The sequence below is a fragment of the Corythoichthys intestinalis genome, chromosome 21 (assembly GCF_030265065.1).
Source record: "Corythoichthys intestinalis isolate RoL2023-P3 chromosome 21, ASM3026506v1, whole genome shotgun sequence".
In the NCBI taxonomy this organism is placed as follows: Eukaryota; Metazoa; Chordata; class Actinopteri; order Syngnathiformes; family Syngnathidae; genus Corythoichthys; species Corythoichthys intestinalis.
This window is the reverse complement of record NC_080415.1, coordinates 26,573,478-26,590,683: the sequence shown is the minus strand read 5'-3', so window position 1 is coordinate 26,590,683 and position 17,206 is coordinate 26,573,478. Positions and strand designations below refer to the sequence as shown.

The window sequence follows — 17,206 nt, the reverse complement described above, 5'->3', positions numbered from 1 at the left end:
CAGCGCCAAAGAAATCGCCAGCTTCGTCAGGTTTTAATCATTTATTTCAGAACTTGTGCAACACAACATGAATACTGTCCGCCGCAGCTGAACATGACTAGTGAAAGTAAAAAGTCCTCTTTCACTCTGACAATTCAGCCACGCGGTACGTTCAGGTACACCATGCAAAACACAACTGCCACATTGGAACCCAATTTGTTATATTTTTACTCTGACTATTTGATATTTGCAATAGTACCAGCAGCATTTATTAAGGATTTAGTGTAAGTTTTCGGGCTGTGGAGCAAATTAATGGAATCATAATGTATTCTTTTGGGAAAACCCTGCGCGACATACGACCGTTTAAACTTACAAACAAGGTCCTGGAATGAATTAACTTTGTAAGTAGAGGTACTACTGTGCGTCCAATTCATTTGAACTGCGATTGGAATGCCATTGAGAGCACTAGATGCCCAAACCATTAAAGTGCCTGTGCCACGAGAAAGCATGTTTATTTCATAATACACGCCGTATTTTATGCTCCTGAATGAAATGGACCACTTGGATGTGTGAAGAAGTGATTGATATATTTATTCACTTTTTTAAATCCAGCGCTACGAAAATGACAGACTTCCAGCTTCGGTCTTGCATTGAGGAAGAGGGCGCTGTGACGTGTACGGGAGAAGGAGTCCTCTTCACTATACAGCCGTATTGTTGTATGAGAAGGACTAAGGATTCAGCTGATTTTTCCGGATTAATTCGTTTATTTTTCGCATCACGCCAGCCAAACGGCTGCAGAAAAATCTTGCTGTACGAGGGAGAGGCGTATGAGCCTTTTTGGGGTTTCAAAAGGTTCCCATTCACCAGTGGATATTGGCCAAAACAAGCCCTACTTACTGCCCTACGCTCCTCCGACGTCAGCCGGTTTGTCTGGCGGTCATTGTCCAGGTGCTTCCCTGCAAACGAGCCCTCTGCCCTCAGCAGGGGAACAACGAGCTCTAACTTGTTCGCCGCCGGGCGGGTTGCCGATCGGCTAAGACAATCGACAACCTAGTCATCACGTGAAACGATCCGGGCTAGTTATGTGTGATTTTCCGCTTCGAAGACTTTGAAACATCACTTGGTTCGGGTTAGCATGTCGGCTGGCAGTCACGTCTCTTGGTTTGTTTACATTCTTTGAAGCCGGGGAAGGGAAATGACATAAGCCTGACTTAGGTGGCATAAAATATCGTTCAGGAGGTGCAACAGTAAAGGTGAAGTTGACAGTTTTGACCATAATGGAGTAATTTTGCCATGTCGTTCATATTCCATTTAGCACCAGACTGTTATTTGTCATGACCATGCCATTTATTTAGCTATTGAGGAAAAATACTTGGATAAAAAGAATATCCTGTAAAAATATTGGAGTAGAGAGACTGAAACAATGACATTTTTCGGCTCTCTTCGTCGCGTTTTCCTCATTCTGAATAATTACCCCTCATGGGCTGAATAGTAACACCGATGAGCTCATTCTCCCGCTGACGTCATCTACTTGTTGGGGACGCTAGAGCCCTATAATGGTAGGCGTGGCTAACCGGCAGACTAATTTCTCGTCATTTGCGCTTTTATAAATTGTTCTATATAGTCGAGTCGTCTCAAAATATGATTCTAATTCACATAATAATGCTATTTAAGACTTTTTTTTACTCCTGTCGTACGCACTTTAATCTGTCATGGACCATGGTCTTTACAACTTTTATAGTGTAGTCTACATACATGAGTATGTAGACATTTTATACATCCTCACCTCATTTATTATTGTTTAATTATTGCCTGCGTTTATTATGCAAGCAAAAATAAGTTAGTTTAGGACTGTTATGCATCACTGTATTAGGCATACATTGTTATGTGTTTAAATGCCAAATATACAATTACATTTCATACCACACCACCATTTGTCTTGGTTATCTTACCCATGTCTTCCAGCTCTGATGTCATTGACTTGGAGCGCAGAGCAATGGCAGGAGGAGTCAACCTTTTTGTCTGCTGAGGGGCTACAAAAGGATGTCCAGTGCACAAATGTGGTCATCACTAACAACCACATCAGGAAGGCACTGCAAAAATTGGGGTTATTATTTCGCTAACCTTTTTTACGAGCCGTATCTTCCAACTCAGGGTTTCTGGCAACCATGACGACTTTGACCATTAGACTGTTGCCGCCTTGACGGATGGTGTTGACAACCTGTCGGTGTCCTACCTTCACCACATTCTGGCCGTTCACCTGGAAAAACAAAAATTTGGGACCATTTGCAAACATGGGAAATATCGTAGTTGGAGGAGTTGGGAGTTTTTTCCCACCTCCACCATTTTGTTTTCCCTATTCTAATCTAAAGAATTGGGGTGTCTCACGGCAGCCCGACGGTTCTCCTTGCTGTCTTCGACCTGTATTTTAGGTTCTTGAGAACGGAATTCCTTATGTATTTCCACCATACTTGGCCTTTTTCCCTTTTCCAACCTTTTGTTTTCCTTTTTCTCTTCTAAGGAATTTGGATGCCTCAGTGTAACCCTCCATCTGTTGGTGTCACTGTCATTTTTATGTCCTGGAGAACTAAATTCTTTGAGTATTTCCAACATACCTACCCTTTTTTCCCTTTTCCACCTATTTGTCATCTCTTTTCTCATCTAAGGAATAGAGACGTCTCACTGTAACCCTCCCCCTGTTAGTGTCACCGTCTTTTGTTAAGTTCCTAACAACTGAATTTCTTGTGTTGTTTCCAACATACTTGGCTGTTTTTCCCTCTTCCTCTCTTTTGTTTTCCTTTTTCTCATCTAAGGAAGCCTCACGGTGACCAGTGTGTTCTCCCTGCCCGGTTCTTTCCCTGTGCGTGTCACTGTGTTTTTTCATGTTCCGTGTGTTTATAACAAGATGCTTAACACCCAACAGAATCTGCATATTTATCATGTGACTGATATTTTTCGAACTACAAGCTGTGCCCACCTCGATGAGGAAATCCCCCATCCGTAGGCCGGCCCTCCAAGCCACGCCCCCCTCATCGACAGATTCCAGGTACTGCAGCGCTGGAAACGCTGGCGTGGGAGTGAATTCCTCTATGGGAGTCTGAGCTGTGGAGGAGCAGGCAAAAAAGGATAAGTATGAATGGACGCATGATAAAAAAAGGAGCAATTATTTTTGGACGGGTGTTTACCTTTGGCTCCTCGAAGCACAAAGCCAAATCCCTCGTTGTCTTTCTTTTGTAGGAGTGCTGTCTTCTCCTTAATGATGTAGTCACTGCAAGGAGGAGTGGGAAACAACAACAGTGGAGTCATTTGACTTGTGTTGCAAGAGGAAAGTCATTTTGTCAATTTGAGAGGAAAACAGTTTAACTGCATCACATTATGAAACCACACTGCAGCAAAAGAAAGGTCGGTGGCACAATAAACAGCGGCGGTGCACAGTGAGAGTGGCGGAGGAAATCCTCCAGACTCACTTGACTTAACTTTAACATCTTATTAGTGTTGTGCTCGAGACTGCACTAATGGAGACCCAGATTTGCTTGAGACCAGAACTGAGACAGGACCAACATTTTTGGGAGTCCATACCGAGACAAGACCGAGAATTCCGGGAATTAAGAGAGACAAGACGAAGGGCGAAAGTGGGCTAGAACGGTCAGGAACGCAGTTCTGGTATAAGATTCAGGGCCAGAACGCAGTTCCGGTGTAAGATTCAGAGCCGGACTGCTGTTCTGGTACACGGTGCTTTGATTCCGATAAATGACGGCAACTGTCAAAACACTATGTAAAAAAAAAAAAAACAACAAAAAGCGAAGATGCCACACATGCATTTCATCTCCAAAAAGAAAACAATCTATCAACATCAGATTTACAAACACAAGTGTTGACAACAAGCGTAATAAAGTGCTTGTGTAGCGTAATCCGTTTCCACCAATATAGATTAGTAATTTTATTCCACGGACGGCATGGAGGTTTCCCTAGCTGCTGCAGTTATTTGAGTCTGACAATGATGAGTCACGTCAATGTGCGAATGCACGCGGCAAAGCAAATGCCTGGACTCATTTATCCGTTCAATTGGCTGACATGTTGACATGTGATCAGCAGAGATAGTTAGCTCTGATTGGTTCAAATGTGCAAATTTTCTGGAACAGCAAAAAAAAAAAAAAAAAAAATAGAAGGTTGTTGAATTGATGCGACAAAAAAAGGGCAATGCAACATCAAATGGATCAAATCTTTAAGAGCAACGAAAGAGTTGAGGAGGCTTATTTATCATAATTAGTTTTATTTGCTCTGATGGGGAGGTTCAGAACATCTTAGCTGTCAATGTGCACTTTGGACTTATATTTGTTCGTTTATGTTAGGCTACTTATTCATTTCCTGATGATTTAAAAAAGTCAATGTTTGCGCAATCTTCAAAATATATTCCATTTCACGCTGCATGATAGAAGTCATTTGTACTTATTTTTCTGAATGTATGTTACTTATATCTTTTGTAAAAGAAAAACAAAAAGTAATTGTTTACATCACTTTACATTACTACAATTTTAATATACATCCTATGTTCTTAAGTAGTTAAATTGAGATTTGGCATTTAGTATGTGAGGAAATGAGGGAAAATTAAAATTTGGAGTTGGAGGTTGGGGTTTTGCTGTTTTTGTTTACTTTTATTTTGCGAATCATTGAAAAAATACAATTTTGAATGAAAATCAGTTTTTGTATGTGTTATAGAAATAACTGTGCTAAAACAGTTGTCTTTGCATTTCAGTAGTTTAAGATGTTTGACACCCCCCCCCACCCCCACCCCCCAAAAAAATGAAAATAAATAAAATATCTGGCTCTGTGGCAACCTTCACGTCGGGGAGTTCCGGCAAGAAATTCTAGCCACTTTCACCCCTGGACAAGACCAAGAACTTTTGGAATCTAGAGAGAGAAAAGACTAGGCATGTGCCCGTATGATATTCTGACGGGATGATAACCTTAAACCAAAATACAGTGGTACCTCTACATACGATCGCTTCGACACACGAACTTTTCGACATCCGACGTAAAATTTGACTCGCCATTTGTTTCTACATCCGACGACATGCTCGAAATACGACGACAATGGCAGCACCGCAGACGAATGCACGGCGGATTTTCTTGTGTGACAAATCAACACAGGTTTCAGAAAAGGTTGGTACAGGTGGTGAAACAAGGAAAATGTTGACGCTTACCTTCTAAATGAAGATGCAAATGACAGAAAAATATGAGCATAGGGTGGGCATCCGTGAAATGGCTCAACAATACATCTCCACGGTCCTCCTCCGACCATCGTTCGCCAGTCTTTATAAGTTAAGCTGACAATTCTTATTGTGGTAACATCTCCAGAGAAATCGCCAGCTTCGCCACGTTTTCATCATTTCTTTCACAACTTATTCAACACAAAACGCCTGCTGTCTGCCACAATTGACGATGTTCTCAAGAAAGCATTGAAAGCGAAAGTAAACTTTCACCCGCTCCCCTCCCTCTTTGTCACGTCAGCGCCGCGGTGCCTTCAGGTACAGAAAAAAACGTCCGCCTTATTAGAACCCGTTTCGTTACACTATTACAGGAATTATTATTATTATTATATTATTAATCCGATTTTTATTTATTATTTATTTGTTTTGCTATATGTAATTGCCATTTGTAATAGTACCAGCAGTATTTTTTAAGGATTTAGTGCAGGTTTTTGGGCTGTGGAACGAATTAATGGAATTATAATGTATTCCTATGGGAAAATCCTGCTCGACATACGACCATTTCGACTTACAAACAAGCTCCTGGAACGGATTAACTTCGTATGTAGAGGTACCACTGTATCACGGTTTCATGGTATCGCAATTACAACTAGAAACTGCAATTTCGGGAGAAATTACACACCTTGGTCTTTCCTCTGTGGAGATACAGATCTTAGCCCCACTCAGGTCTATCAATAGAATGGATCATAATGCCAGTCATTGGCAAAAAACAAAGTAAAAGCCGTTAGAAATGAATGGGAGAATTGGACGTCCATGAACGTCAATGGCATCACCCTCCATAAGCGGCAATGCAATCGGGGACATTTGGGGGACACGTCCTAATGATATCTAGTCATTTTCTGTTGATTTGGGAGAAGAAAAAAAAATCCCATTGAAAATGAATGGGAAAAATTTTGGACGTCCATGGACGTCAATGGTATCAACTTACATAGGCGTCAATGGAATCCAAGTACATTGGCATCAATAGAATGAACAAACATGAAGAAATGCCTTTGGAAATGAATGGGAAGTTTGGACGTCCATGGACGTCAATGGCATCACCCCCCATAAGCGGCAATGCAATCGGGGACATTTGGGGGACACGTCCTAATGATATCTAGTCATTTTCTGTTGATTTGGGGAAAAAAAAAATTTCCCATTGAAAATGAATGGGAAAAATTTTGGACGTCCATGGACGTCAATGGTATCAACTTACATAAGCGTCAATGGAATCCAAGTACATTGGCATCAATAGAATGAACAAACATGAAGAAATGCCATTGGAAATTAATGGGAAGTTTGGACGTCCGTGGACGTCAATGGCATCACCCTCCATAAGCAGCAATGCAATCGGGCACATTTGGGGGAAACGTCCTATTGATATCTAGTCATTTTCTGTTGATTGGGGGAAAAAAAAAAAATTCCCATTGAAAATGAATGGGAAAAATTTTGGACGTCCATGGACGTCGATGGTATCAACTTACATAAGCGTCAATGGAATCCAAGTACATTGGCATCAAAAGAATGAACAAACATGAAGAAATGCCATTGGAAATGAATGGGAAGTTTGGACGTCCCTGGACGTCAATGGCATCACCCTCCATAAGCAGCAATGCAATCGGGGACATTTGGGGGACAGGTCCTATTGATATCTAGTCATTTTCTGTTGATTTGGGGAAAAAAAAAAAATTCCCATTGAAAATGAATGGGCAAAATTTTGGACGTCCATGAACGTCAATGGCAGCACCCCCCATAAGCGTCAATGGAATTGGGGCGTTTGGGATATACGTCCTATTGATATCTGGTCATTTTCTGTTGATTTGGAGAAATTTAGTTTTTTCCCCATTGAAAATGAATGGGAAAAATTTTGGACGTCCATGTAAGTTAATGGCAGCACCCTTCATAAGCGTCAATGGAATTGGGGAAGTTTGGGGGACACGTCCTATTGATATCTGGTCATTTTCTGTTGATTTGGGGTAATTTTGTTTTTTCCCCATTGAAAATGAATGGGAAAAATTTTGGACGTCCATGGCCGTCAATGGCATCGACATCCATATAGTCAATTGAATCCAAGTACATTGGCATCAGTAGATTCGACATGCATGGCTGTCAATGGCATCAATGCAATGTAAATTCCATTGGAAATCCCATTGGAAGTGAATGGGACTTTTCCCATTCGAAATGAATGGGATAGTTTTTGGCAAATTTCCGAGGAAGCGTAATTTTTTTCCAAATTCTGTATACAACTTTTATGCCCCTCACCGTCCCGGAATTTTTGATGCCCAAATTATGTGATTTGGTCAAAAATTGTAGGACTAGATACATTTTGAAACTTTTTTTTTTTTCACGGAAAATTGCCGTTTACGGACGAACGGAAAATTTTTCGGGGCCATTTGTAAAGTTTCCTGTGTCACGCTAAAATTCCGGTCGTGCCGATACTTGAACGGTGCCGATCGGTCTAACGGTTCGGGCCGTGAAGCGCGCATTTTTTTTCCATTCAAAATGAATAGGAAAGTTTTTGGCAAATTTCCGGGGAACCGTAAATTTTTGCCAAATTCTGTATACAACTTTTATGCCCCTCACCGTCCCGGAATTTTTGATGCCCAAATTACGTGATTTGGTCAAAAATTGTAGGACTAGATACATTTTGAAACTTTTTTTTTTTTCCGGAAAATTGCCGTTTACGGGCGAACGGAAAATTTTTCGGGGCCGTTTGAAAAATTCCCATCGTCGCGCGAAAATTCCGGTCGTGCCGATACTTGAACGGTGCCGATCGGTGGTACGGTTCGGGCTGTGCGGCGCGCCGAAAAAAACGTCAACAATTATTGAATAATAATAATAAACTAGAAACTGCAATTTCGGGAGAAATTACACACCTTGGTCTTTCCTCTGTGGAGACACAGATCTTAGCCCCACTCAGGTCTATCAATAGAATGGATCATAATGCCAGTCATTGGCAAAAAACAAAGTAAAAGCCGTTAGAAATGAATGGGAGAATTGGACGTCCATGGACGTCAATGGCGGCACCTTTCATAATTGTTAATGGAATCGGGGAAGTTTGGGGGACACGTCCTAATGATATCTAGTCATTTTCTCTTGATTTGGGGAAAAAAAAAAATTCCCATTGAAAATGAATGGGAAAAATTTTGGACGTCCATGGAAGTCAATGGTATCAACTTACATAAGCGTCAATGGAATCCAAGTACATTGGCATCAATAAAATGAACAAACATGAAGAAATGCCATTGGAAATGAATGGGAAGTTTAGACGTCCATGAACGTCAATGGCATCACCCTCCATAAGCGGCAATGCAATCGGGGACATTTGGGGGAAACGTCCTAATGATATCTAGTCATTTTCTGTTGATTTGGGAAAAAAAAAAAAAAATCCCATTGAAAATGAATGGGAAAAATTTTGGACGTCCATGGATGTCAATGGTATCAACTTACATAAGCGTCAATGGAATCCAAGTACATTGGCATCAATAAAATGAACAAACATGAAGAAATGGCTTTGGAAATGATTGGGAAGTTTGGACGTCCATGGACGTCAATGGCATCACCCCCCATAAGCGGTAATGCAATCGGGGACATTTGGGGGACACGTCCTAATGATATCTAGTCATTTTCTGTTGATTTGGGAAAAAAAAAAAAAATCCCATTGAAAATGAATGGGAAAAATTTTGGACGTCCATGGACGTCAATGGTATCAACTTACATAAGCGTCAATGGAATCCAAGTACATTGGCATCAATAAAATGAACAAACATGAAGAAATGGCTTTGGAAATGATTGGGAAGTTTGGACGTCCATGGACGTCAATGGCATCACCCCCCATAAGCGGTAATGCAATCGGGGACATTTGGGGGACACGTCCTAATGATATCTAGTCATTTTCTGTTGATTTGGGGAAAAAAAAAAAATTCCCATTGAAAATGAATGGGAAAAATTTTGGACGTCCATGGACGTCAATGGTATCAACTTACATAACCGTCAATGGAATCCAAGTACATTGGCATCAAAAGAATGAACAAACATGAAGAAATGCCATTGGAAATGAATGGGAAGTTTGGACGTCCCTGGACGTCAATGGCATCACCCTCCATAAGTAGCAATGCAATCGGGGACATTTGGGGGACAGGTCCTATTGATATCTAGTCATTTTCTGTTGATTTGGGGAAAAAAAAAAAATTCCCATTGAAAATGAATGGGAAAAATTTTGGACGTCCATGGACGTCAATGGTATCAACTTACATAAGCGTCAATGGAATCCAAGTACATTGGCATCAATAAAATGAACAAACATGAAGAAATGCCATTGGAAATGAATGGGAAGTTTAGACGTCCATGAACGTCAATGGCATCACCCTCCATAAGCGGCAATGCAATCGGGGACATTTGGGGGAAACGTCCTAATGATATCTAGTCATTTTCTGTTGATTTGGGAAAAAAAAAAAAAAATCCCATTGAAAATGAATGGGAAAAATTTTGGACGTCCATGGACGTCAATGGTATCAACTTACATAAGCGTCAATGGAATCCAAGTACATTGGCATCAATAAAATGAACAAACATGAAGAAATGGCTTTGGAAATGATTGGGAAGTTTGGACGTCCATGGACGTCAATGGCATCACCCCCCATAAGCGGTAATGCAATCGGGGACATTTGGGGGACACGTCCTAATGATATTTAGTCATTTTCTGTTGATTTGGGGGAAAAAAAAAAATTCCCATTGAAAATGAATGGGAAAAATTTTGGACGTCCATGGACGTCAATGGTATCAACTTACATAACCGTCAATGGAATCCAAGTACATTGGCATCAAAAGAATGAACAAACATGAAGAAATGCCATTGGAAATGAATGGGAAGTTTGGACGTCCCTGGACGTCAATGGCATCACCCTCCATAAGTAGCAATGCAATCGGGGACATTTGGGGGACAGGTCCTATTGATATCTAGTCATTTTCTGTTGATTTGGGGAAAAAAAAAAATTTCCCATTGAAAATGAATGGGTAAAATTTTGGACGTCCATGGACGTCAATGGCAGCACCCCCCATAAGCGTCAATGGAATTGGGGACGTTTGGGATATACGTCCTATTGATATCTGGTCATTTTCTGTTGATTTGGAGAAATTTAGTTTTTTCCCCATTGAAAATGAATGGGAAAAATTTTGGACGTCCATGTAAGTCAATGGCGGCACCCTTCATAAGCGTCAATGGAATTGGGGAAGTTTGGGGGACACGTCCTATTGATATCTGGTCATTTTCTGTTGATTTGGGGTAATTTTGTTTTTTCCCCATTGAAAATGAATGGGAAAAATTTTGGACGTCCATGGCAGTCAATGGCATCGACATCCATATAATCAATTGAATCCAAGTACATTGGCATCAGTAGATTCGACATGCATGGCCGTCAATGGCATCAATGCAATGTAAATTCCATTGGAAATCCCATTGGAAGTGAATGGGACTTTTCCCATTCGAAATGAATGGGATAGTTTTTGGCAAATTTCCGAGGAAGCGTAATTTTTTTCCAAATTCTGTATACAACTTTTATGCCCCTCACCGTCCCGGAATTTTTGATGCCCAAATTATGTGATTTGGTCAAAAATTGTAGGACTAGATACATTTTGAAACTTTTTTTTTTTTCACGGAAAATTGCCGTTTACGGACGAACGGAAAAATTTTCGGGGCCATTTGTAAAGTTTCCTGTGTCACGCGAAAATTCCGGTCGTGCCGATACTTGAACGGTGCCGATCGGTCTAACGGTTCGGGCTGTGAAGCGCGCGTTTTTTTTCCATTCAAAATGAATAGGAAAGTTTTTGGCAAATTTCCGGGGAACCGTAAATTTTTGCCAAATTCTGTATACAACTTTTATGCCCCTCACCGTCCCGGAATTTTTGATGCCCAAATTATGTGATTTGGTCAAAAATTGTAGGACTAGATACATTTTGAAACTTTTTTTATTTTTCGGAAAATTGCCGTTTACGGGCGAACGGAAAATTTTTCGTGGCGGTTTGAAAAATTCCCATTGTCACGCGAAAAATCCGGTCGTGCCGATACTTCAACGGTGCCGATCGGTGCTACGGTTTGGGCTGTGCGTTGGCTCAAAAAAACGCGGAGAATTATTGAATAATAATAATAAAAAACTAGAAACTGCAATTTCGGGAGAAATTACACACCTTGGTCTTTCCTCTGTGGAGATACAGATCTTAGCCCCACTCAGGTCTATCAATAGAATGGACCATAATGCCAGTCAATAGCACTAAACAAAGTAAAAGCCATTAGAAAAGATTGGGAGAATTGGACGTCCATGTCCGTCAATGGCAGCACCCTCCATAAGCGTCAATAGAGTCGGAGACGTTTAGGGGACAAGTCCTATTGATATCTGGTCATTTTCTGTTGATTTGGGAATTTTTTTTTTTTTCCCCATTGAAAATGAATGGGAAAAATTTGGACGTCCATGGACGTCAATGGCATCACCCTCCATAAGCATCAATGCTATCGGGGACATTTGGGGTAAAGGTCCTATTGATATCTGGTGATTTCCTACTGATTTGGGGACATTTTTTGTTTTTGCCATTGAAAATGAATGGGAAAAATTTGGACGTCCATGGACGTCAATGGTATCAACTTACATAAGCGTCAATGGAATCCAAGTACATTGGCATCAATAGAATGAACAAACATGAAAAAATGCCATTGGGATTTAATGGGAAGTTTGGACGTCCATGAACGTCAATGGCATCACCCTCCATAAGCGGCAATGCAATCGGGGACATTTGGGGGACACGTCCTAATGATATCTAGTCATTTTCTGTTGATTTGGGGAAGAAAAAAAAATTTCCCATTGAAAATGAATGGGAAAAATTTTGGACGTCCATGGACGTCAATGGTATCAACTTACATAAGCGTCAATGGAATCCAAGTACATTGGCATCAATAGAATGAACAAACATGAAGAAATGCCATTGGAAATAAATGGGAAGTTTGGACGTCCGTGGACGTCAATGGCATCACCCTCCATAAGAGGCAATGCAATCGGGGACATTTGGGGGACACGTCCTATTGATATCTAGTCATTTTCTGTTGATTTGGGGGAAAAAAAAAAATTCCCATTGAAAATGAATGGGAAAATTTTTGGACGTCCATGGACGTCAATGGTATCAACTTACATAAGCGTCAATGGAATCCAAGTACATTGGCATCAATAGAATGAACAAACATGAAGAAATGCCATTGGGATTTAATGGGAAGTTTGGACGTCCATGAACGTCAATGGCATCACCCTCCATAAGCGGCAATGCAATCGGGGACATTTGGGGGACACGTCCTAATGATATCTAGTCATTTTCTGTTGATTTGGGGAAAAAAAAAAAATTCCCATTGAAAATGAATGGGAAAAATTTTGGACGTCCATGGACGTCAATGGTATCAACTTACATAAGCGTCAATGGAATCCAAGTACATTGGCATCAATAGAATGAACAAACATGAAGAAATGCCATTGGAAATAAATGGGAAGTTTGGACGTCCATGGACGTCAATGGCATCACCCTCCATATGCAGCAATCCAATCGGGGACATTTGGGGGACACGTCCTAATGATATCTAGTCATTTTCTGTTGATTTGGGGAAAAAAAAAAATTTCCCATTGAAAATGAATGGGAAAAATTTTGGACGTCCATGGACGTCAATGGTATCAACTTACATAAGCGTCAATGGAATCCAAGTACATTGGCATCAATAGAATGAACAAACATGAAGAAATGCCATTGGAATTAATGGGAAGTTTGGACGTCCGTGGACGTCAATGGCATCACCCTCCATAAGCAGCAATGCAATGGGGCACATTTGGGGGAAACGTCCTATTGATATCTAGTCATTTTCTGTTGATTTGGGGAAAAAAAAAAAAATTCCCATTGAAAATGAATGGGAAAAATTTTGGACGTCCATGGACGTCAATGGTATCAACTTACATAAGCGTCAATGGAATCCAAGTATATTGGCATCAATAGAATGAACAATCATTAAGAAATGCCATTGGAAATGAATGGGAAGTTTGGACGTCCGTGGACGTCAATGGCATCACCCTCCATAAGCAGCAATGCAATCGGGCACATTTGGGGGAAACGTCCTATTGATATCTAGTCATTTTCTGTTGATTTGGGGAAAAAAAAAAATTTCCCATTGAAAATGAATGGGAAAAATTTTGGACGTCCATGGACGTCACTGGTATCAACTTACATAAGCGTCAATGGAATCCAAGTACATTGGCATCAATAGAATGAACAAACATGAAGAAATGCCATTGGGATTTAATGGGAAGTTTGGACGTCCATGAACGTCAATGGCATCACCCTCCATAAGCGGCAATGCAATCGGGGACATTTGGGGGCCACGTCCTAATGATATCTAGTCATTTTCTGTTGATTTGGGGAAAAAAAAAAAATTCCCATTGAAAATGAATGGGAAAAATTTTGGACGTCCATGGACGTCAATGGTATCAACTTACATAAGCGTCAATGGAATCCAAGTACATTGGCATCAATTGAATGAACAAACATGAAGAAATGCCATTGGAAATAAATGGGAAGTTTGGACGTCCATGGACGTCAATGGCATCACCCTCCATATGCAGCAATCCAATCGGGGACATTTGGGGGACACGTCCTAATGATATCTAGTCATTTTCTGTTGATTTGGGGAAAAAAAAAAATTTCCCATTGAAAATGAATGGGAAAAATTTTGGACGTCCATGGACGTCAATGGTATCAACTTACATAAGCGTCAATGGAATCCAAGTACATTGGCATCAATAGAATGAACAAACATGAAGAAATGCCATTGGGAATTAATGGGAAGTTTGGACGTCCGTGGACGTCAATGGCATCACCCTCCATAAGCAGCAATGCAATGGGGCACATTTGGGGGAAACGTCCTATTGATATCTAGTCATTTTCTGTTGATTTGGGGAAAAAAAAAAAAATTCCCATTGAAAATGAATGGGAAAAATTTTGGACGTCCATGGACGTCAATGGTATCAACTTACATAAGCGTCAATGGAATCCAAGTATATTGGCATCAATAGAATGAACAATCATTAAGAAATGCCATTGGAAATGAATGGGAAGTTTGGACGTCCGTGGACGTCAATGGCATCACCCTCCATAAGCAGCAATGCAATCGGGCACATTTGGGGGAAACGTCCTATTGATATCTAGTCATTTTCTGTTGATTTGGGGGAAAAAAAAAATTTCCCATTGAAAATGAATGGGAAAAATTTTGGACGTCCATGGACGTCACTGGTATCAACTTACATAAGCGTCAATGGAATCCAAGTACATTGGCATCAATAGAATGAACAAACATGAAGAAATGCCATTGGAAATGAATGGGAAGTTTGGACGTCCCTGGACGTCAATGGCATCACCCTCCATAAGCAGCAATGCAATTGGGGACATTTGGGGGACACGTCCTATTGATATCTAGTCATTTACTGTTGATTTGGGGAAAAAAAAAAAATTCCCATTGAAAATGAATGGGTAAAATTTTGGACGTCCATGGACGTCAATGGCAGCACCCCCCATAAGCGTCAATGGAGTTGGGGACGTTTGGGGTATACGTCCTATTGATATCTGGTCATTTTCTGTTGATTTGGAGAAATGTAGTTTTTTCCCTATTGAAAATGAATGGGAAAAATTTTGGACGTCCATGTAAGTCAATGGCGGCACCCTTCATAAGCGTCAATGGAATTGGGGAAGTTTGGGGGACACGTCCTATTGATATCTGGTCATTTTCTGTTGATTTGGGGTAATTTTGTTTTTTCCCCATTGAAAATGAATGGGAAAAATTTTGGACGTCCATGGCAGTCAATGGCATCGACATCCATATAATCAATTGAATCCAAGTACATTGGCATCAGTAGATTCGACATGCATGGCCGTCAATGGCATCAATGCAATGTAAATTCCATTGGAAATCCCATTGGAAGTGAATGGGACTTTTCCCATTAGAAATGAATGGGATAGTTTTTGGCAAATTTCCGAGGAAGCGTAATTTTTTTCCAAATTCTGTATACAACTTTTATGCCCCTCACCGTCCCGGAATTTTTGATGCCCAAATTATGTGATTTGGTCAAAAATTGTAGGACTAGATACATTTTGAAACTTTTTTTTTTTTCACGGAAAATTGCCGTTTACGGACGAACGGAAAAATTTTCGGGGCCATTTGTAAAGTTTCCTGTGTCAAGCGAAAATTCCGGTCGTGCCGATACTTGAACGGTGCCGATCGGTCTAACGGTTCGGGCTGTGAAGCGCGCATTTTTTTTCCATTCAAAATGAATAGGAAAGTTTTTGGCAAATTTCCGGGGAACCGTAAAGTTTTGCCAAATTCTGTATACAACTTTTATGCCCCTCAATGTCCTGGAATTTTTGATGCCCAAATTATGTGATTTGGTCCAAAATTGTAGGACTAGATACATTTTGAAACTTTTTTTTTTTTCCGGAAAATTGCCGTTTACGGGCGAACGGAAAATTTTTCGGGGCCGTTTGAAAAATTCCCATCGTCGCGCGAAAATTCCGGTCGTGCCGATACTTGAACGGTACCGATCGGAGGTACGGTTGGGGCTGCGCGGCGCGCCGAAAAAAACGTCGACAATTATTGAATAATAATAATAATAATAATAATAATAAAAAGTACAATAAAGTTGTACAACAACATAACCTTGTTCTTTCCCTTGGAAAGACCAAGGTAACTAGAAACTGCAATTTCGGGAGAAATTACACACCTTGGTCTTTCCTCTGTGGAGACACAGATCTTAGCCCCACTCAGGTCTATCAATAGAATGGATCATAATGCCAGTCATTGGCAAAAAACAAAGTAAAAGCCGTTAGAAATGAATGGGAGAATTGGACGTCCATGGACGTCAATGGCGGCACCTTTCATAATTGTTAATGGAATCGGGGAAGTTTGGGGGACACGTCCTAATGATATCTAGTCATTTTCTGTTGATTTGGGGAAAAAAAAAAAATTCCCATTGAAAATGAATGGGAAAAATTTTAAACGTCCATGGACGTCAATGGTATCAACTTACATAAGCGTCAATGGAATCCAAGTACATTGGCATCAATAAAATGAACAAACATGAAGAAATGCCATTGGAAATGAATGGGAAGTTTAGACGTCCATGAACGTCAATGGCATCACCCTCCATAAGCGGCAATGCAATCGGGGACATTTGGGGGAAACGTCCTAATGATATCTAGTCATTTTCTGTTGATTTGGGAAAAAAAAAAAAAAATCCCATTGAAAATGAATGGGAAAAATTTTGGACGTCCATGGACGTCAATGGTATCAACTTACATAAGCGTCAATGGAATCCAAGTACATTGGCATCAATAAAATGAACAAACATGAAGAAATGGCTTTGGAAATGATTGGGAAGTTTGGACGTCCATGGACGTCAATGGCATCACCCCCCATAAGCGGTAATGCAATCGGGGACATTTGGGGGACACGTCCTAATGATATCTAGTCATTTTCTGTTGATTTGGGAAAAAAAAAAAAAAATCCCATTGAAAATGAATGGGAAAAATTTTGGACGTCCATGGACGTCAATGGTATCAACTTACATAAGCGTCAATGGAATCCAAGTACATTGGCATCAATAAAATGAACAAACATGAAGAAATGGCTTTGGAAATGATTGGGAAGTTTGGACGTCCATGGACGTCAATGGCATCACCCCCCATAAGCGGTAATGCAATCGGGGACATTTGGGGGACACGTCCTAATGATATCTAGTCATTTTCTGTTGATTTGGGGAAAAAAAAAAAATTCCCATTGAAAATGAATGGGAAAAATTTTGGACGTCCATGGACGTCAATGGTATCAACTTACATAACCGTCAATGGAATCCAAGTACATTGGCATCAAAAGAATGAACAAACATGAAGAAATGCCATTGGAAATG

At 40.5% G+C, this 17,206-nt stretch overlaps 1 protein-coding gene across 1 annotated transcript in view; it reads right to left on the bottom strand.

Moving 5' to 3' along the window:
* Positions 1 to 17,206, bottom strand: part of LOC130909456 (SH3 and multiple ankyrin repeat domains protein 1-like) — a 113,490-nt gene that overhangs the window by 20,158 nt on the left and 76,126 nt on the right. The window contains exons 17-21 of the mRNA XM_057825967.1: positions 3,165 to 3,247; positions 2,957 to 3,081; positions 2,104 to 2,239; positions 1,932 to 2,012; positions 864 to 875 (exon numbers count right to left, since the gene is read on the bottom strand). Coding sequence (XP_057681950.1) covers positions 864 to 875; positions 1,932 to 2,012; positions 2,104 to 2,239; positions 2,957 to 3,081; positions 3,165 to 3,247 — 437 coding nt within the window. The remainder of the gene's footprint in view (positions 1 to 863; positions 876 to 1,931; positions 2,013 to 2,103; positions 2,240 to 2,956; positions 3,082 to 3,164; positions 3,248 to 17,206) is intronic.